This window comes from Chelonia mydas, chromosome 9, assembly GCF_015237465.2.
Source record: "Chelonia mydas isolate rCheMyd1 chromosome 9, rCheMyd1.pri.v2, whole genome shotgun sequence".
NCBI lineage: Eukaryota > Metazoa > Chordata > Testudines > Cheloniidae > Chelonia > Chelonia mydas.
Window position 1 is genome coordinate 46,401,305 of NC_057855.1, and position 21,141 is coordinate 46,422,445.

The 21,141-nt window shown below is 42.1% G+C and overlaps 1 protein-coding gene across 2 annotated transcripts; it reads left to right on the forward strand.

Moving 5' to 3' along the window:
- On the forward strand, window positions 1-18,422 carry AMMECR1L (AMMECR1 like). Of its 2 annotated transcripts, XR_005226693.2 has the most exons (9): window positions 143-397; window positions 1,899-2,005; window positions 5,012-5,456; window positions 10,391-10,501; window positions 11,097-11,211; window positions 11,981-12,071; window positions 12,591-12,634; window positions 13,085-13,181; window positions 14,900-14,914. XR_005226693.2 is itself a non-coding variant. In XM_037908436.2 (8 exons), exons 3-8 carry the CDS (start codon window positions 5,050-5,052, stop codon window positions 15,009-15,011), a joined length of 933 nt encoding a protein of 310 aa, XP_037764364.1. In that variant the 5' UTR covers window positions 1-397; window positions 1,899-2,005; window positions 5,012-5,049; the 3' UTR covers window positions 15,012-18,422. The 2 variants fall into 2 exon arrangements, 1 of the variants encoding a protein (XP_037764364.1); XM_037908436.2 differs by lacking the exon at window positions 12,591-12,634 and having other exon boundaries at window positions 1-397; window positions 14,900-18,422.
- Window positions 18,423-21,141: the final 2,719 nt, after the last annotated feature.

Sequence of the window (21,141 nt, forward strand, 5' to 3'; positions counted from 1 at the left end):
ATGATGCGAAGCGGAAGTATTCAACATCTATGGTTTCTTTGTGGAAGACTATCCCTTCTTCTCTATGGTTGGGCCGCGGGGCCGATGGGAGGCTGGCGGACTGTGCACATTCTTCCCCTATTACCTCACTGTCAGGGAGGAGGCTTCTGGGATAGGGGAGGACCTGGGTGCTGCCTTGCTCCCTTCCAGTCCTCCAGTCCCTCTGCACGGCGGCTTGGGGGATTCCTCGTCCCGGCTTCGCTGTGCGGCCCCCCCCGCCCCGCCGGGCCCGCTTCTCCGGGGAGCCCCTGCCCAGCCCATGGCTCCATGAAGCGGGAGGAGGCGGCGGAGGGGAGGCAGCGGCGGCGGCGGCTGGGCTGAGACGGCAGAGAAGCAGCCTCCGGCGCCGGAGCAGAAGGTGGGAAAGTCCCCGGCCAGGCCCCCATCCACCCACAGTGGCCTCTGCGCTCGGGGGAGCCGGGCCCCCTCCCTACGCGCGGGGCGGTGGAGGTTAAATCCCCGCCCTGAGCCGGGGGGGCGGAGACGGGGGGGGCGGTGACTGTGCAGCCCCGCTCGCCCCCGTCCCGGAAAGTTTAGCGGCCTCGGGTGCCGCCTGTTGGCAAGAAGCAGCCTCGCTGCCCCCGCCCCGCTCACCTCCTGCCTCATCAGCTCCCCAGTCACCTTCTCCCCCAACCCCCGCTGGTCTCCTACTGCTGCCCCACCAGCCCCTGCCTTGTCTCCTCCGCCTTCCCCCCACGTCACTTGCTGCCCTATCACCTCCTTCCACCATCCTCCTAGTCACTTGCTGCCCTATCCTCTCCTTTCCCCCTGCCCTTACATCTCCTGCCCCTGCCTGGTCACCTCTTGCTCTGGCTCCTCCTTTTCCCCCTCCTGGTCACCTCCTGCCCTGTCATCTTCTTTTCCCCTGTCCTTACATCTCCTGCCCCTGCCCACTCACCTCTTGCTTTCTTCCCCTATCTGGTCATCTCTTGCCCCATCATCTGCCCAATCACCTTCCTCCCCTTATAGGGTGACCAGATAGCAAGTGTGAAAAATCGGGACAGGGTGTGTGGGTTAATGGGACCCTATATTAAAAAAAAAGCCTCAAATATCGGAATTGTCCCTATAAAATTGGGACAACTGGTCATCCTATCCCCTTAGGCCCCAGTGGCCACTTCTTGCCCTCCTAATTGATCACCTGCTGCCCCATCATCCCCCACCTGGTCACCTCCCTCCCCGCTTGCCTGGTCATCTCTAGCCACCTAAATCCCCCACACCACCTGCTTCCTCCCCACTTGCCCAGTCGTCTCTTTCCCTCTCCCACATGTGCTATATTGCCTCTCAGGCCAGCTTCTCCCCTGCCAGTTCCTCCTGCCCTCCCCTGCCTGTCTCGCTGCACGTGCACCCAGTCACCTGCCCCATCTCCACCCCACCCCTGCCAGTCCTTGCAGATACCCCAAGACATAAAATGTGGAGATTTAGAGTAATTGGAGTTTATTGAAAGCACCTGGTTGCTCTGTGGCTGTCTTGCCCTTTCCTGAAGGGTGGGAAGGCAGTTCCTCGTCCAGGGCAGAGTTTAATTAAGGTGAAGCGCTGTCTGATATTGTATCAAAAACAGTGCCTCCACTAAAGTATCTGGTCATTGTATGCTGACTTCTGAATGAGTTTATATTATACCCAGAGAGCAGCATATGTAAGAGGTCCAGGGAATGTAATGATTGATAGATACCCAGCCTTTGTTAGCTGCTTCACTTGATCCACCTCTTCCCGTATGTCACCTAGGCCTGGTGGTTAGGAGTGGTCTGCTCTCCAGTCTCTAGCTTCCATGAATCTTTTTGTACAATTTTTGTCTTTATGTAATGACCATTTTATAACTTCAGCCTCATCTATAACACAATCCCTGAAATCCTCCCTTTCAGATTTGGGGAATAGGAATGGGACCTGAGAAAAGAGAATTCATTCCTGATATAAAGTAGCTTCCCCCACACGCTGCTGCTCTCTTGGCAATACAAGCTTTCTGTTTTCGGTAAGTATGACCTCATGCTAATACAACAACATAGTAAGCTCCTATTTCTTTGCACTTTACTATAATGGTAGCCCAGAGAGAAACAATCTGCCAACCCCCCAGGGTGCTAAAGTTACCTTCCTGGATAAACTGAAAGGGCTTTCATGTTTTGTCAACTCTGCATCATAAATTAACATTGTGGCAGGATGACCAAGTGTTGTGCTTTTAAGGGATATGTTGTTTAAATGGCTGGAAACCTCAAGATTCTCGTGCCCAATCTCTGAAACAAGTGTTTCTTGAGCATGCACTGTTAGTCTTTCTGCTCCTCTCAAAAGATGTAGTCTAATATGTGAATGGGTATGTATGTGGAGAATTTAAGAGTGATAAAGTGAGAGCTGTGTGGTGTGACTTGGTTCATTTGTGTTACACTAGTGTCCAGTTTGAGGCTCCCGTGTGCCTTACAAACACATTACAAGGCGGCTCTTGCTTTGAAGAAAGCTAGTGCCTTTATCTCTACTCAGTCAAATCCTAGATTAGGTCACAAGTGAAAATAATCTTGGTGTCACTCTAGTCTTCATTTGTTCGCAAAGCAATTGGGGAGGATGAGTGGTCACTGCTGAAAACCAAACTTGGACTGCAATATTGGGCTGTTGCAAGTCAGGATGGAGGTGTATTGGCATAGTTGTATGGGAAAGATGGCACATCACATACCCGTGCAATTTAGTCCCTTAGTTTCATGAGCATTAAACTCATTCACTTGACTTTGTTTAAAGCATCTAGAACCATATCTCTTGCCCTATCCATATCAAAATGGAAAATAAATCACAGCACCTTGTTCATAAGACCCAAGAATGTTACTACAAAAATGACCATCTTTACTGTTTGGAGCCGTTATTTCTGTTGCCATATAATGAATTATAGTCCTATGGTAACAAAAATGAAGAGCTGACATTTGATCTTTGTGGTAGTAACACCTTGATTGAACTGAAGGTTGGCTGTTGTGAAGGTTGGGGTATAGGATGAGTGGAAGGAGTCATTAGTAGCTCATAAGTGATGCACTTTGGATGATGCAGGAGTCAGTCATTTGATGTGTGCAGCTCTCTGTTGCTAGCAGGATGGTTCTACCTAATACAGAGCCTCTGAAGAGATGAGAACATGGAAGACCTCCTTTCCATGCCATTTCTCTCTCTGTGTAATGATACATGCTCAGAGCTTAAATTTTTATTTAAAAAAAAAAAAATTGTTTGCAAAAACAGTGAACAAATGCACTGTTTTCATGAAGGCAATACAGCAATATTGCAGAGGGGTTCATCTCAACAGCTGTTAACACTGAAGTCTAAGTATATGCAACTTAAACACTTAATTGTTTCAGAGATCATTTTGTCAAATTTCCATCTAATATTTTTCATTTGTATTTGGGCATGAAGGAAGAGAGAGGAAAGAATTAAGTCATCTATCTATCCCCTGAAGCCACTGAAGAATTGTTCCTTATGCTGTAGTTTCCTGTTCTATGTCCCTTCTGTTTTAAATGTCCTGATATTCCTAAACACTTTAAATGGAAGTAGTCCAGAGCGAGAGAGAGCAACTCACGAACATCCCGAACCAATCATGGTCCATTTTGGGATTGTACAACAGTCCTGTGGCAGCTAAAGTAACTTCTTAGAGCTCAAATTGCTCTTGGTTGTAGGAAAGGGAATTTCCCTGCAAAAACAGTCTAACCAGCTATGTACAAAATTGGTTCTTTTCCTCCCAGCCTGTGTGTGCACTCATTTCACTGACCACTTGAATATTTGGAATTTGGAAGAATGGTCCAGTGGTCAAAACTTTGGCCTGCCAAACAGAGACCTGGGTTTGATTCTGGCTCTGCTACGCTTCCTTTGTGACCTTGGGTAAATCATTTAGACTCTCCATGCCTTAGTTCCCCATTATGAAAACTGGGGCTGATATTGCCCTACCTCACAGGGTTGTTGTGAGGACAAACACATTCAAATTTGATATGCTTGGATATTATGGTGTTGGGACCATGTACTTATCTACATAGATTCTTACCCCTTGTGCATGCTGACCCTCAATCATTTCCTGACCCTCTTACACAGGTGCCCAAATCTCTGTGCCTACATTCAATCTGCCCCTTCCCAGGGTGCATGAGCCTGCACTCTGTTTTTCCTCCCTACATCTTGTGACCATGGTAAATTCTACCCCCTCCCCCATGGCTGGTAGTCAGTTTCCTTCTCTTATGCTGGGTATACGCTGTGCTTAAAGCTACTCCCTACCCTGGTACATATCCACCTACAGTCCTTCCTGTCCATGAGCTCTGGTTTGAGTCTGTATTGCTGGCACTTGATGTGTGCAAACACTATCAGCTTCCTTCAGCTGGTGGTTCTAGTCCTGGTGTGCTGGAGTCTGCAGTAGTGGCTTCTTTTTATAAAACAGCAGTTTATGGTGGCAGCTTCCTTTTCTTCTTGACATATATTGACCAGGCCTGAGCTGAATCAAGGGGAGGAAAGCCAACAGCCTTGCTCTCAAGAAACTTGCAAGAAAAGATCTGTGGACCACATCCTTTAGGAGAGTGCGGGAGGGGGAACCCACCACATGAAGGGCTAACAGCCATTAAGGGAGAGTCAGTAGCCAGTAGGTGAAAGAATGAGCCCTAAGGGAGTGAAGATTGCCAAGTGGGATGTGACTAGAGTCCCAGCACTTTTTTTTTCTATTTCACTTCCTGCTTGAAAGCCAAATGATTTTTCTTGTATTGATTTTCCTACTTTTATTTTTAAAATATACAGTAAGCCCCACCAATCACGTTATTAGTGTGATCAGGTGAAGATAGTGGCTTATATACATTTTCACTCTGCAATGAAACAATCGCTTTCCGTACAATGCATTGGGTGTTGTTTTGTATCTGTAAGTGTGTTGCTCTGCCATTTCTCCTCCCAAAATGAACCTGTCTGATATCTTAATAGGGGAGAGGAAGACTCTCTTGCTTTTTTTACCAAGTGTAACAATCTTTTATATTGCTTTTTTTGCCAGGGTTCTGCAGTGCTCCAGGCAGCAAGTGCTGAATCAGGATGGGAAAAAGACGCTGTGTTCCTCCACTTGAGCCCAAGTTGGCAGCAGGCTGTTGTGGGGTAAAGAAACCCAAATTGTCTGGGAGTGGAACACACAGTCACGGGAATCAGGCTACAACTGTGCCAGGCTCAAGTTCAGGTCATCTTCAGAACCACCAGCATGCAGATGGGAGTAATGGACGGGAGAACATATCTGACTTAACTTTGGGCCCTGCAAATTCCCCAATTACTCGAATGAATCCCACTTCAGGAGCTCTGAGCCCACTTTCTCGGCCTAATGGAACTGCCAACAGTACCAAGAACCTTGTAGTGACAGCGGAGATGTGCTGCTACTGCTTTGACGTACTCTACTGTCATCTCTATGGTTTCCCTCAGCCACGACTTCCTCGATTTACCAATGATCCCTAGTGAGTAAACCCATATGTGCAGAAAGAAACCTGACAGTCCAGCACCCAGGGCTCTGACTTGTTGGGGAGGGAGAAGGGATCTTTGGAAAACAGGCAAACTAGTGTTCAGGAACACAAGGGGGGTATTGTATGGCTTGTAGGATGATCTAAAATCAAAAACAAAAAGACTGACCATAAGCAGGGAGTAAAACTCTCATCTGATTTGTTGTTGGACATGAGTAGGCATTTAGAGAATGACATTTCTATTTGTCATATTAATAGAGGGCAAATGTTAAGCTTGGAAACTCTCTGTGGGAAGAGCAATAGGCTTACCCAGAAGCTTCAGCTCCCTATCTAATGGGCTAGGTAATGCAATATATCCCTTACCAAGATGTACAATCCCAGTTTATGATAAAGCATCCCCAACTTCCCTCTACTGTGATTTGATTCCTTGCTGAAAGAACTTAATTATATAATAATCACCCTCATTATAACAAAATGCAGCTTTAACTTGTATAATGCCTTTCATGCAAAAGGGTTAAAGTAGAATAAGAGAAACAGAAGTGATATGGAGCTTTTCAGAAGACATTTAAAATAAGATGGTAAATTTGAGGATGGGGTAGGGAGCCAACATCATGTGGCAGGTACTGCAGTGAAACCAACCTTCATGCCTATCGCGCTGATTTTATGAAGGGATGAGGCTACTGTTTGGTGAGTGGTAGGACGGTCAATTATGTCAGCGGTAGGTTGAAGCAAATCAGTGTGAGGTTATTGAAAACAAAGGATCCATCCTGAAATAAAGGATGAGCCAGTTGAAGTTGGTTGAGGATGTGGGTGAGACAAATGCTGATTCTTTTGCCAATCCTCTCACACATGCAGAGAGTTGCAGTAGTCAAAGTGAGATAATGAAGATTTGGAGGAATGAAAGCAATGGTGTAAATGGGCAGTGTTGTGGAGATGGTGTTAGGCAGATATGCAGCTATAGAAGAGATGGAGAGTCCTGGTTCAAGGATGACGCCAAGGCTATGAACAAAGAAGGTGTCTAGGAGAAAAAGGAGATGGATTAGTTCTGTGAGGATACTCCTCAAGCATTTCCTCACAGAGTTTAACTAAGGTGAAGCGCTGTCTGATATTGTATCAAAAACAGTGAGGTTTAGCTGAGGGAGTTGAGAGGAACCCTCAAGTTTACTTAGTCAAGACAAGCAGAGAGCATGGATGACAAGACATTACAGGTGTTAAAGATGACAAAAAAGCAGATAGAAAAGAACAGTGGGCTGAGAATTGAACCCTGTGGGACTCCTTAAAGAGGGGTTGTGGCACAGATGAGCCACCACCAAAAGTGGATAAAAATAAATCACTTTAATTTTTAATTTAATTTACATTAATGTAAAATTTAGGTAAAAGTACATCCACCTTTGTCAATAGCTAAGCTTGTTATAGACTTATTAAATAGACTGGATGCTTCCACCCCCATTTAGTTATCAATATGTGGCATCCACATGACATAGGTTGTGTATGTGTACAGTTGTCATCACATGAGGATTCTGGCTGCATGCTGTACGCTACTGTAGGCTGTGTTATCTAGTATTATAAATACATCTGAGCAGAGAAATGGTCTAGGCTAGACTATAAAATAGTTGCCGGTAAAATCCAAATCTAAATATTTCCAGCTGAATGGGTCCTTGTCATTCCCTGGGATCACAGGGTTTCTTTTAGAAAAGGATATATTCATCTGCTCACTGTTTGTTGCTTGCTGCTTGGAACAGGAAGATGAGCTGTATTGTTTTGTCTATTCCCAAGTCAATAATGCAACTTTATTTTGTATAACCTCTTTCACACACACTATCACAGAACACTTTTAAATAATTCAAGATTTTGATAGTACATCTCGAGTTTTTAAAATTGCTCTTTTTCAATAAGGGTTTTTCTGTTCCTAAGGTGATACTTATAAAGGTCCTAAAGAGAGCAGAACATCACGTCTGTGGGCCTATCTCTTCCTTCCCCTTACTCGGTGCAAGTGCTTGCTGTTCCTTCTTTAGCTTTGCTGCTACTAGCAAACTCTCTCTCTCAGGCCCTTAGGAAGAGCATGGGCATATGATGTTGTCATGCTGGGGCATGAGACAGAAGTGTAATAGACTATATAAAACCAAGTGGTGTCAAGTGCTCAAAGCAATTAGACTAAAATACAGAAGTAATTTGCAATGGTGTCCTTTTCTCTCCGTTAACTTATAATTAAGACGTATAGACAAGGGAGACAAAGTTATGCACTAATGGTGACCAGGTCAGGTGGACAGAGGTATGCTAGACAAATGGTAAAGTAGATGCACTTGTTATAAAATGAAAAAGCTTATAATCCTAGAAGTAGGAAAACAACAAAAATACCATAATCAAGTTCCTAGTTTGCTAATTAGTGAAACCTAGCTATATTTTGTCTGTCGTCTGGTACCAGGATACTTTTACAGATTATATCCTTTTTCAACATCAACATTATTTTAAGAAGTTTTGAACAAAGCAATGTGGATGTGCTAAAAACCAGCACAATGGATGCTGGCTGTACAGCCTCAGGTATGCTGGTCTTCTGAAAATTGACACCATTCTGAATTCAACTGTCCTGCTCTCTGTGATTATATTTCCATCATATTGATGCAAAAAAGTGGCAATGCAGTTCATTGACAACATAGATTTTGGGTAGAAATATGCATCTTCAATTTCAATCCTAGAAAAGAAGGAACTAACTCAGGATTATGTTCCATCAGCCATGTTTCAGGCTCTCCCTCTTTTTCAGGGCTCAGCCTGTGACCTTTCTATTTGGGATCAGTGTCATGTTAGCTAAGTAAAGGAAGGGTTCCAGAGCGTTTCTGATTTATTTTTTTTAATTTGTCCTTGTGTGGTTCCAGTATTTACTAGATCAAGCCAAATTTCCACCGACTCTATGGTAGTAAGGTTCCTCAGGAGTCCAAGTTCCTCGAAAACCTCTTTTTGTGAGTTTTGTTATGTCTGTTATGTGAAATGTGTATTATGTTTTTCCACATGCCCATTGCCAGTTTCAGTATGCAGGAGCTGGATGAAAATGTAGAGATGCACTCTCCTGAGAGTTCCACCAAGCATTGCTCAAACCATTAATCCTGTGTTTCTTTGCATTCAAACAACCATCATATTGCTAATGGTTGTGGAAGAATTTTTCAACTTCCTATTTGGGCAGATAATTCCATAATTGCCACTTGAGTCTTTCTTGCCCCTTCCTCTGGGACTGTGTCTGGTACTGGCCACTGTCAGTGGTAGGAAACTGAACTAATGGTGACTTCTCTGATCCAATATGGCAATTCTATTTTTGCTCAGGGATGTTATTGGGTGTCGCTTTCCTCACTGGATTTTAAGTAGTGTTCTAAACACCCATACATCAGAAGTTTACATGACTGCACTTGAGAAGTGCTCACATTTTCATTTATTTTTGTGCCCCAAGCAAAATATCGTAGTGGTTTTGGTAATTGAAAATGTTTCACTTAGAGGTTCAATAAATTCATCAGGATTCTGCTCTTCCACTTCAGTAGACAAAGTTTCTTCCAATGGCACCTTTTGAAAATTTAAAAAAAGCCAATTTTCTGCATTTTTTTTGAGATGAGAATGAATCCTTTTTAACTTTATTCATTCACAACTCTTGACAGTGTTTAGATTTTTCTTTAGAAAAATTGCTTTCATTACTTCCATCCATACTCTTGCTTCTCTTCTACCACTTTTCATCTTTAGACATACTCAATCTGAGAAATTCGTACACTGATGTTTGGTATTAACTAATCACTTGTTTTGAAGCATTAATTTAACACCTTTCTCATTTATTCTGGTTAGAATTAAAAGTGACCAACAATTGAATTCAGTACTGTGAAGCCTGGAAAAATAAGGTTAGCTACCTAGCTTTATGTGTAGCTCCACATTATCAGATGCCCTGCCCAACTTTCTAGAAGTTCATAGATTTTAGCAAACCCCCTAACAGTTCACAACATTATACCTCCTCTCAGCCCTTCACAAACTCTTTCCCTTCTCCAACAGCTAATGAGACTATTCCACCCACTGATCACAACCTCCTCTCCAGCCACCAATGACTCCACCCATTCCTGTTCCACTCCCCCCCTCCAGGCGTCCCATCTGGGCCTAATGAAAACCTTGACAATCTCATCACTTTCCTGCCCTAAAAAAGTTAGGAGTTAATTTAATTCACAGATTGAAATTAGAGCCTACGGTTTCTCATACCAACCCACTCCCACCCCAAAAAAACCCCAAAACCCAAAAACCCTGCAAATATGTTCATGTAAATCCTTGGGAGAGAAGGGTGTGAAAAATTGCAATAAAACTGTGTAAGAGGGTGGGATGATGTAGTATTTTGTTTTTGCTCAGTCAAGAATGTCTGTTCAGCAGGAGACATACATATAAATCAAATTAAACATAGGCAAAAGGAATAAGGAACAAAAACTTTCCTAGCCCTGGAGAATTGACCCAGATGTCAGAACATGGACATAACCCAGAAAAATCTAGGTTTGTTTTTTTCCTGAAGAAAAGCTTTTTTTCACAACCCTAAATGTGTGCTTTTTGTACAGCGCTTCGGCATCCTTCAGTTTTAAAGGCATGCTATAAATATATAGGTGTTTGTTTCACCTATGTTAATTTCTTGTGGATTTGTGTATAAACTAGTGGACAATACCAAGAATTCAGAGACTTGCACAGAGAGACAACCTATGGGATTAAGCAACTCTGCTGCTCATGGGAAAAGGTAATAGATACTGAGCTGTAGTGTGAAAAGTGGGGGTGGGAGGGGAATGCCTTTAACAAAAAATTACTGGGTAACAGATGGCACACTGGTGCTTATCAGAATTAGCACACACTTGCTTTTTCACATTTTGCTGGTCTCCCCCAAGGCCGGGATTCTTTGAGGCTAGTGAGTGTGTGTTTTGCCTTTTCAGTCCCCTTTTTGTGACGTGGAAGACGGGGCGAGACAAGCGGCTTCGTGGCTGCATTGGAACCTTCTCAGCCATGAATCTTCATTCAGGACTCAGGGAATACACATTAACCAGGTAATAACACTGAAAATGAAGTTATTCTGAGACCAACCTAACTTGCTAAAGACCTCTGTTTTTAAAGAGGATTCAACGCATCAGAGAAACTTTATTAGATTTATAAATCTGTATAATTTTATACATTTCATAATAAAAGAAACATTCAGAACTGCACGATAGTTGAAAAACGTGACATACCAGGGACCTTATGGACCATCTCTGCAACAGCTGAGTCTTCTGTTATCTGTGACATCTGGATTTTGCTTGACCTCTTAATTTTTTTAAAGGTAATTTCAAACTTATTTACATGCTGAATGTGCCCGCAGCCTGCACGTTTTGGTGGTTAATTCAGTTTCAATTCTCTTGCCAAAGCGATTATTTCTTTACAAATCCAGAGAAGCTCTGTTGTATCTTCTAGTGAACCATGTTGAGGTCTCTGGATACATAATATGAAGATAACAGGGTAGGATTACTTACAATGTCCTCTGCCTCTTGTGACTGGAGAAATTGTTTTCTGTAATCTCAGGCAGGTTTTAAATGTAATGAATCTGTGTGTGTCTGAAATGTTGATGCAGTGTCTGGTTTTAGGCCATGTGTTTCTGTCCCTCTGTAGTGCACTTAAGGACAGCCGATTTCCCCCCCTGACCCGTGAGGAGCTACCTAAACTTTTCTGCTCTGTCTCCCTCCTCACTAACTTTGAGGATGCCAGTGACTACCTGGACTGGGAGGTGAGAACAGGTGCATTTGGAACTCTGCATCACTCTCTCGTTCCATTCGGGTTCGGGTTAGTACATGGTAATGTGTCTCCTTCATTACAAGGGTGTATGGATGTTATAACTGGGCTCAGAGGAACTGGGGATGGAAAACAAGAGGAGACAGGAAAGAGACCAGTTAAGTGATGGACGAATAGTCCTGTTGTGGTTGGGAAGGGATCTGATTGGAGGGTTAAAGGAGGTGAGGATGTGGCTGGTTTTATGGGAATCTAGAGACAATTTGGTGGAATATGAGGACATTGGGGATTAGAGGAGGATATAGTTTAGGTCCTAAGGAGCCAATTGGTGCCAGAACGCTAGGGATACAGTACATGGAAATGCATTCATTTTATAAGGATAAATAAAGAAGGGGAACTTGCCAGAGTTTTTGGCTTGTGGGTGTAGTCTGCTGGTGTGACTCTTCCTCTACAGGAACTCATGGCCTGGCTGGCCCAGGAGAGGAGATGGGAAGCTCTTTGCCCTGTTAGAAGTCTGTGGCCTAGTTTGGCCCAGGAGAGGAGGCAGGAAGACTGGTTGTGCTGGCCTGGAAGAAAAGGCAGGGGGCCATTTGCCCATCTGGGGAAGCCTTTGGTTAGGCTGGCCTGGGAGAGAGAGACGGTCCTTTACCGTGGCAGGAATGTGGCCAGACTGGCGCAATGATGCATTGTGCTTTGATGAAGATAAGTCAGTCAGGGATTCAATCCCAGCAAATACTTCTCACTTGGCTTTTCATTTCCATTTGTAGGTTGGGATCCATGGGATCAGAATAGAGTTCATCAATGAGAAAGGTGTCAAACGTACAGCCACGTACTTACCTGAGGTTGCTAAGGAACAAGGTGGGTTTCAGATGGCTGCCATATATGGCAGTTTATCTTGTCACAGAACTGGCATATTTAAAGTTAAGGATTGTGGGTCTAGATTGCAATAGGTGTGAAAGGCCTTCCACTAGAGCCACAAACACACCACACATCATGTGACTAATAGACACTCCACACCACTGCTGTCTAGCTTTCATCTGGCCCTTCTTCCCCCTCCCATGTACACACACAATTGAGTCCTTTAGGGTGGAAAGGATCCCAGACTTAAACGGTGGAGGATCTTGAAGTTTGGACCTTTCAGCTTTATTCAGTGTTGCATGTTTCCTCTTTGGTGTTTCTCCCACCACCAAGGATATCTGCAGGCCACACAGCACCAGCATTCCAACAGGAGAGACCCTTTCCTCCTCATTCTTGCTACTGTAGCTTCCTCTAGATGAGGGCAGGAGCCAGGCACCATTTGAGCACAATTCCCACTCAACTAGCAATGGCCACCATTGTAACTGCACAAAATATTGCCTCCTTTCCTCCACATTGCAGAGTTGAGTTGTCACATCCTGCTGGCCCTGGGGCAAAAGACCAAGGTAGGAATTTTAATTCTGATCTCTCACACACTAGTGCACTGTGCTGTCACTAGACCATCAGGCTGGTCCAAATTCGACTCTGTAAGAGCTAGGTATTATTTTAAGATTTAGACAACTAACTTGAGTGGTACATGGAGAAATGGGTCAGCGGTCCATGCAGCAGTAGCAGGGCGGAGACCTTCCCAGAAGAACACTAAGCTGCTATATTTCAGGAGTTACAGTTCCCCTAGGATTTTAGAAGGGTTGGAGTGTGTGTAGATAAGTGTGCAAGTATGAGACCATGCATGTCCAACTCACTCAGTGTGTTTATAAGGCTCAGTCCTGTATGTTCTGTTTTTTTTGTCAGCACTGGTTTTTCTGGTTTTCTACAGCCCTGTTTGTCTCTCGCTTTTCTTTGCAATGTGGCTGTATACTAAAATAATAATCCCCCTTGCTGTTACTTCTCAACAGACTGGGATCAGATCCAGACCATAGACTCCTTGCTCAGGAAAGGTGGATTTAAGGCCCCGATTACCAATGACTTTAGGAAAACAATTAAACTCACCAGGTAAGCTGACAGCTTTGTAGTTTTAACTTAATCGGATAGTATATTATTGGTTTCAAAAACAATTACTCCATCTTCTGCTTGCCTTTGATACCAGTATTGATATGCCATATTCAGATGAGAGGTGTAGGGTGAAGGCCAGCATCGCAAATGTTATCCATGAGGTAGAGAGCTTATATTGCAACACAGTGTAATATGTTCACTTCATCCAGAAGTTATGGAGCTGGGCACCTCCAAGTAAGCAAATTCCAAACGAAACTTTACCGCCTCTAAATTTACTTGACATTCGTCAAGGTGAAAGATTAAAAGAAGTAGATCTCACTAAGCTAACATAAGGTAGATGCTTCTTCTCAATGGATCCCTCCTAGTCCATATATTACTCAGTTAGATGGCATATCTGTGAGGGAAGGTAAAGCTCTTTTAAAGTGGAACCAGCCTTAAAGTTGGCTGGTTTTCAGAATTGCCCACCTATCCATGCTCCCAACTGCACTGTTGGTTCTATTCCCTTTGTGTCTGCTAGGAGGAAGCAGTGTCTGCAGGATATGGGTGTGTAGGGTAAAAATGGGGACTTCTGCTTCTTGTCTTGTAACAGCATCATTTATCATGTCAGCTCTCATCCCAAGCAAGGAAGTGGAAATGTGGTATAGTAACAGAGGAAGGGATGGGGTGAAGATTCATTAAAACCAGGGATAATATGGACTTGCCTTCAGCTGTTGTGTACATATGTAAAATGCTATGCATGGAAGCAAACCCTGATCTGTTGCAGAAATTCACAAGTTTCCAAAAAATGGACCCTCAGATTCTTTGGATTCTGATGGTGGAACACAGAGTAGCTATGTACACTCTTCAGGAAACCCTCCTTTACTTTGGAGCTTCATTAGTCATTTCATAAATGTTTCAAGTATATTAAAAATTAAATTCACATCGGGGATTAATAACACTTGAAAATAACATTCTACTGTTTCCCTAAAAGTTTAACTCCTCTGCTTATGGCAAACAACTCACACCTTTTCTCAAAGTGGACATGCGTAACGAATGTAAACTGGCAGCTTGTTGCCAGTGTTCCAGATTACCACTTCCTGAAACACTGTAACTATGATTGTCTCAAGTCAGGCTCCGATGTTGAAATATGTGATGCTAAAACACACCTAATGTGTGTGGAAAAGTGAGCTATGTAGAAGGACTTGCATGATCTGACATAAACAGTATTCTGTTTATAGGCAACAAATACCTTTGTCAGTCTTCCGTGCTGAGCTAGCGCAGGTCACTTGTGTCCTCTCTTGAATCATGGGCCAAACCTTACAAGCTTGGATGCCTTAAGTTAGGTACCTAAATTCATATTTAGGCAACTGCATCAAAGTGGCCTGATTCTCAAAGGTGCTGAATACTCATTGACATCTGAGAGGTCTCACTGTTGGAAATCTGGTCATGTTGATCAAGTGTCTAAATATTTGTTTAGGTACCTGCTTTTAGGCACCCAACTTTGAAAAATGTTGGGCATTGCTTATAGGATGGATGGATAGAGACACAAAGCCCTTCTTCAGCCTTTCACTCCAATCTCACAATTGACATTTTTTCAGGCACGGAGCCCATCTTGCTCTGTGTGAGGTTGCTCAACCGTTGTGATGCTATATAAATTAAGATAATAAGTACACACTTGATATTTTTGCTGATGAATATTGTGTTGTAGTTACAACCTGTTATTTCCTGTTTCCTCCCAGGTACCGCAGTGAGAAGGTGACAATCAGTTATGCAGAATATATGGCTTCCCGTCAGCATTGTTTCCAGAATGGCACTCTTCATGCCCCGCCCCTCTACAATCATTACTCCTGACACAAGGCTGCATGACCAGTCTCGCCCCCCAGTTGCCACCAACGGCTATGACATCATTGGGGCAGATGCCTCCTCTTCTTGGTCCAGTTACTTCTATTACTGCACCATTTTATGATGCTAGCTTCCGTTGCCAAGTCTGCCTTCCAGCTGACCTGGGGGGAATGATGTGAGTGTGACAGAACTTCAGGGGCCCAAGCCTTATCTCAGCCTTCCCTCAAAATGGGGGTTTAGTTGGATTGGGGCTCCATAACTAGGAATTGCAGTGAGGTGCAGAAGACCTCTGGGAGTGCAAGTGCCACTTCATATTGCTGTATCCTTGTATGTCCTACACTCTGGAAACTTGAATTGTTAATTTTGAAAGCCCCCCAGATCAAGTAGAAGCGTTCCTCTGGCAGTCTGGGCAACGGAGTCCAACAAAACATTTTTAGGTTATTTTAAATTCTTTTTTTAATCTGGTATTTGTTGTGTATCAAGATCTGATTACAGTCCCCAAACATCACAGGTGGACATCATGTTAAGGGGAGGGTTGAACATCTGGATAGCACCCCCTCCTGCTGGATGGAAACCTTTTAAAGATGTGAACACCCTTTGGATGGTATTACAAATGAAACCATTGCTTAAACAAACCCCAGAAGGCTTTAATTCTCAGATTCTACTCTCAGTTGAATTCTCCAGCCCTCCTCTTCTGGTTCATATTCAGTTTGCTGGTTTAAACAGTCTTTTATGATGTAGCCTGCTATTGAACAGAAATGGTGAGGTACTTGAGTCTGCCTGGAAGATCTCCTCTCAATTACAACTAGGCTTCCTTACTGCTTTAGACACTGGTGGTAGAGCCTACGACGGATTGGGGAGTGGGAGGGGGCTCTTGCAGGGCATTGATTGCAGTCATACAAATGAATCTAGTGCCTGAAAGTTGTTTAAGTCAAGCAAGCACTCTCCGAGACATTCCTTTCAACAGGACAGCCACTTTCTCTAGGGTGACTGTTGATCTGATATGAGAGTTGTTGATGTTCCAGTTCAAGGCAGGTCCACAGAGTAAAGCTATGTAGGTTACCTTGTAAGTCATTGTCTAACACAATTTAGTCATTGCCACACCAAGCAATTTTTTTTTAAATATCAGTTTTACCCAAACCCTATTAAACTCCTGTGCATTTTGTATTTCCTCACCCATAATTGCTGATTACACAAGATATTTGCTACTAAATGGAAGCATCTTCTTATCCAGTCTGCATACTCCTCCTACCCAAGTCCCTGAATGATGTCCTGAATACTGGATTATGGCACCTCTAAATTAATCAGCAGGGGCTGTAAAATGATTATACAAGCTTCTTACAAATATCTTGGTAATAGGCAAGGATGGTCAAAGAAAACACAGATTAACAGCATAATGGTCTAATGGATATTTGATTGCATATATCCTCTAAAATATGTGTGGTAATGCTGGCTTTTTAAATAGTCTGATATTCCCAGCCAGAAATTTACACAAGTTCTCTCCTTGTGTGGGAAGTGGGTCTGTAAGAAACCTCAAAACTGAGCATGCTGTTCCTTCTAATTCTTCTGAAGAAGTGAACAAAACCTTGCAGTTTTGCTTGTCAGTGTCATGTTGTGCTGCTCTTGGGGGAATGTAGATGTGAGGAAAAGGAGGGGGTCCTATTTTGGATATCTGTGCAATATTGTCCCAGCCTTGCTTCTGTACTGGGTCATTCTTATGAATTACCACATTTCCCTTGTGATGTAGATGAAACAAGTTTGAAGATTAAGGGATTGTTTCACGATTTCCTGCTGCTGAGAATAAATCAGTCTTGTTACAAACTAGAGTGATTTGTAATTACTCTCCTAGGTGCCGTGAACTGATGTGGGAGGGGGCAGGGTCCGGTCTGGACATACCATTCACCTCCGCCGTCAATCAGTACTGATACATAGGGCTACACTCGTTACTGTTCAAGTGTTCTATGTTAGAATTTGATTTTTAAAGATTTAAAAAAGCAAAACAATTGGTGCTAAAACTTCACCCCTGAGCATGCTCAGTGAGACTGATCATGCAGGTATATAGTGCCAGGCTGTTCACCCCTGGGCACACTAGCGAGACAGGTCATGCAGGCATATAGTGCCAGGCTACACGACTCTATAGTTTATTTTTCAAATGTTTGCTCTGATCTGTGTCTTTGAAAGTGTATTGTGTTCTCTGGATTGGATTGAATTTTAATAGAGGAGGGGGTGGGTTAGCTGCCATTTTAAGAACAGAACTTTAGGACTGAGTGACTTGGTTGTATTAGATGGAAGTGGGCTGAATGGCTCTGGAGTGGGGAAGCCTTACCCCTCCCACTTCCATCCTCCCCTCCCCCCCACCCAGTCTATAAATAAAAATGTCTCTGTTAAAGATGGACTGTGTTCTTGTCTTGGTGCTGTGAGTGGAAGAGCAAGCAGACCCAAGAAACACCAGTCTGCTGTCTGAGAACTGGGCACTCTCAGAATCAGTCCCAAGTGGGGTCCAGTTAGAAATCAATTGAAAAGCATGCCAGTAGTCACATCATCTCAGAAAAATCTCTGGCAGGGGCAGTGGTTCTCAGGAAATAATCCTATTTCTGAATCATTAGATGGCAGGCATGCATAAGGATGAGACAAGTCTGAAATGAAACATATGGCTTTTCAGTTGCCTAACAAGAAGTGGGCAACCAAAATAAATGGTGACCACTAGGATTAAAGATCGTCTCTACAGGGTTCCCTTCAGTTGCTGTAGCCCTCAGCTGGATAGCAGGTAAAATCTGCTCTTTGGAGGGTACCAGTAATAGTCAGCTGGTTTGGATTTGGCTCATCCTTAGCTGAGTGCCTTTTGGTCCAGAAGGGTTTATTCTCATGATAACCATTCCTGGGAAGTTACCTTGCTGCAGTTATGCATTGTCTTGTTTTACAGTAACCACCGGAGAATGTCTTTGATCACTGGAGTTGTCAGTGTTGGAATGTTTTCACTGTGAGGTTCTTAAACTTTTATTTTTCATAATGTTAAACATCCAATCTCTATAGAGGCCATTTCAGTCTGAAAAGTTTTATGGTCAAAATATCACATATAGCTACAGTTTATAAGAACAAAGATGTCTAAGAAATCCTGAAAGTTCATTTTAACTTTGGCACAGGATTACCTGTTTTTCATAATACGTTAACATCTGCAGTCTTCACAGACTTAGTGCTGTTTTCTGTTTGTATTCTGGAACCTACATGTTTCATTTTTTGGTTAATTTTATTTTATTTCCTTAAAGCAAGGAGACTTCTTTTGACATTCAGTGCAGAGATGTCAGACCAATTATTTGTATTACACTTGGTTGCCTCCTAGCTATATAACTTCTGAGTGTAAATCATTGAACTCTATCCTCTAATGAAGTATTGTAGAGAATAAATCATAATGGATCAAGATGCTTTTGTTCTGTCTCATCTTTTCTCTCTCTCTCTCTCTCTCTCTCTCTCTCTCTTTCTCTCTCTGAATCTTGAGGTAGAATAACATGCTATCTCAACTTGAAAGATAAACATGTTGTATGAATACAAGGTCTGCTAATGAACTTGAATTTCCAGTCTGGTTTTTGGAGGAGGGTAATAGATTATCAAACAGCCAGCTGTGAAGGAAGAAAGCAACTTGAGATGTGTGAGGAAGTTTAAAAAAAAGTCACATGAATGTTTATCACATTAAGAATGACATACAACTACATTACAGAGAAAAGGCCACATTCCTGTAGTTGGCAGCAGAACTAATTTATGGAATTATAGTTAAGTAGATATCTCTGAGAGTACAAAGGCTTATTTTTAAATTCCTGTGTATTCTGTGCAAAGGCCTCATGACTTCACCAGTACACAAATGCTGAATTTTTTGGCATCTTGGAAATTCTGAATTTGTGTATGCAACTCAAGCTGCTGCAAGTGTTTTAAAAATGGAATACTCTAAGGTGCCACAAGTACTCCTTTTCTTTTTGCAAATACAGACTAACACGGCTGCTACTCTGAAACCTACTTCTATTCAACATCCCGTCTTCAGATGACCCTAAAAAAATCCCCATTGAGACTGAAAATAATCATTCTCCACCTTTATTAGAGCTTTTCTGTTGAACAGTCACTCAAGTGGTTGCTCAAGACAGGATCCAGTGACTACATAATAGTATTAATTATATATTTCCATTTTCTATGTTCTAGGGGGCAGCAGTGAGGAGAAGTGTAAGAAGAGTGAGAGTAGGTGGGAATGGTTATTGAATGGTTAGTGATTTATTTCTTTGAGGGAAGGAGAAGGACCTCCAAGCTGTTTTATCCTAATCAAAGAAAACTGCCCGAGAAGCTCCTGCTCTTCAAGATTCAGGGTTGGCACTTGCCAGGAGCATGTACACTGAAAACTGGACTCCTCCTTGTGGAGGAGGAAAATGCAACCAGGGAAAATATTGTTTTTAGCAAAATGTTCCGACTGGGTGCTAAAGACAGAAAAGCTAGCGGGTGAATTTTCAGGGGGTGAAATTTCTGTGGCCAAAATTTCCAGCTGCCTCTAAGGGTAAATTCTGCAGCCATAAAATTATGCCATTCATGAGGCCTTTGTTATATTATTATGTGTGTTTGTGTAAAGTCACCTTCTGAGGCCAACTTAAATAGTATAAAGAAAAAATAAGCTAAGAATACATTAAGATGAGCTCAATATCCTTCCTGTTTACAAAGGAGTTGGAATAGGTTGACTTATTCATCATGTATTTTATATGCTCTGCATCCTTATTGGATCCTTTGTACCATGTCAAGTATCAAGTTGATGTAAAAATCACTTTGTCCATCTTTTCACCTAAGGCTCTTCCCAGTGTGATAAGTGGCATGCATGCAGCATTTCTCTCCATTTTCCTTCATAGCTGCTGGATATTGTGAAATAAACCTCTCATCTCCAGATGCGATCTTTTCTTTGGTGATAAGAGAGCACGTTTTCTTAAGGCTGCTTTTACATTATACAGCATGTATCATTTACATACGATACATGATATTATTAGACCACACTGACTTAATGCTATACACTACCTTTAAAAAGCAATTACAACTATGTATATTATATACCGTTAAAGTTCTATTAATTTTGTTTTGGTTTTACTTATTTAATGGATGCTGTATTTTTGCTATTTTTTTACTGAAATGCTTGGGTATGTTTCAAGAGCATTTTTATGTCAGCTTGGTTTTAGAGTAACATACTGATTTTAAACTGTTGCATTTTTTATGCTAATTCTATACACTTTTTTCAATTTAGTTGCCCCTTATCTTAGCAGTTTTGTGCATTTTAAAGTAGCATTTTTGTCTAGAAAGTTTCTTTAAAACAGTTTATAACTTTACCAAATTTTAGTGGACACAATTTTTTAGGTAACTGCAGACTGGTAAAATTTCATAACACTGGCACAATCAATTGAACATTTGTTTACAATGTTTTTAATACATTTTTAATCCAAACCTTTTTCGACTTGTTTTTAGTTTAGGACATTTTAATCTTTTTTTAATGTATTTACAAAATTTTACTCTCTAGTTTTTGTTTTCTTAGTAACATTTATTTTACACCTACAATTAAACTGAACTTTTGGATAGGATTTTAATGACTGACAGTTTTGTCAGGTTTTTTTAATGGCCATTGGACCATTTAAATTAGCTTTATTGTTCACAATTAATAACTTATTAAAACAGAGTTTGGATGGCACTTTTTAATAGGATTTTTAATAGGATTAATAGCTTTACTTCTAATATTTACTGATATATTTATTTGTGCTGGGTTGGCATTTGCTTTTAAAGCACACAGCTATTTGAAAAAGAAAACCACTTATTGTGGCTTTTCTTTGGAGTCCTAATAGAATTTTAATTAAGTAGCATGTTTTATTTACATTTGTGTTACATTTTTAAACTGTACACACAGCACGATCCATAGGAATACACACTTCTTTTACAACTTAACTTTTACTTTTAATTCGTTATATTAGCTATTGGAATTGTGTGTTTTGTACTTAATTTCTATATATCCCCATCAAAGTGACTGTATGATTACCTGGAGCCATCGTAAAGCTTAGTGTTTATAACATTGCTTTTTTTGTGGCCATATTTTTGGTGTAGCTCTGGAGGTGCGCTGTTGTTGAGGGTTTTA

Bases quoted from the DNA above. Each gene is read 5' to 3' on its own strand.
- AMMECR1L (XM_037908436.2), top strand. From the start codon at position 5,050: ATGGGAAAAAGACGCTGTGTTCCTCCACTTGAGCCCAAGTTGGCAGCA. The intron at 5,457-10,390 runs GTGAGTAAACCC...TTGCCTTTTCAG, and splicing joins CGATTTACCAATGATCCCTA to TCCCCTTTTTGTGACGTGGA. The intron at 13,182-14,899 runs GTAAGCTGACAG...GTTTCCTCCCAG, and splicing joins AAAACAATTAAACTCACCAG to GTACCGCAGTGAGAAGGTGA.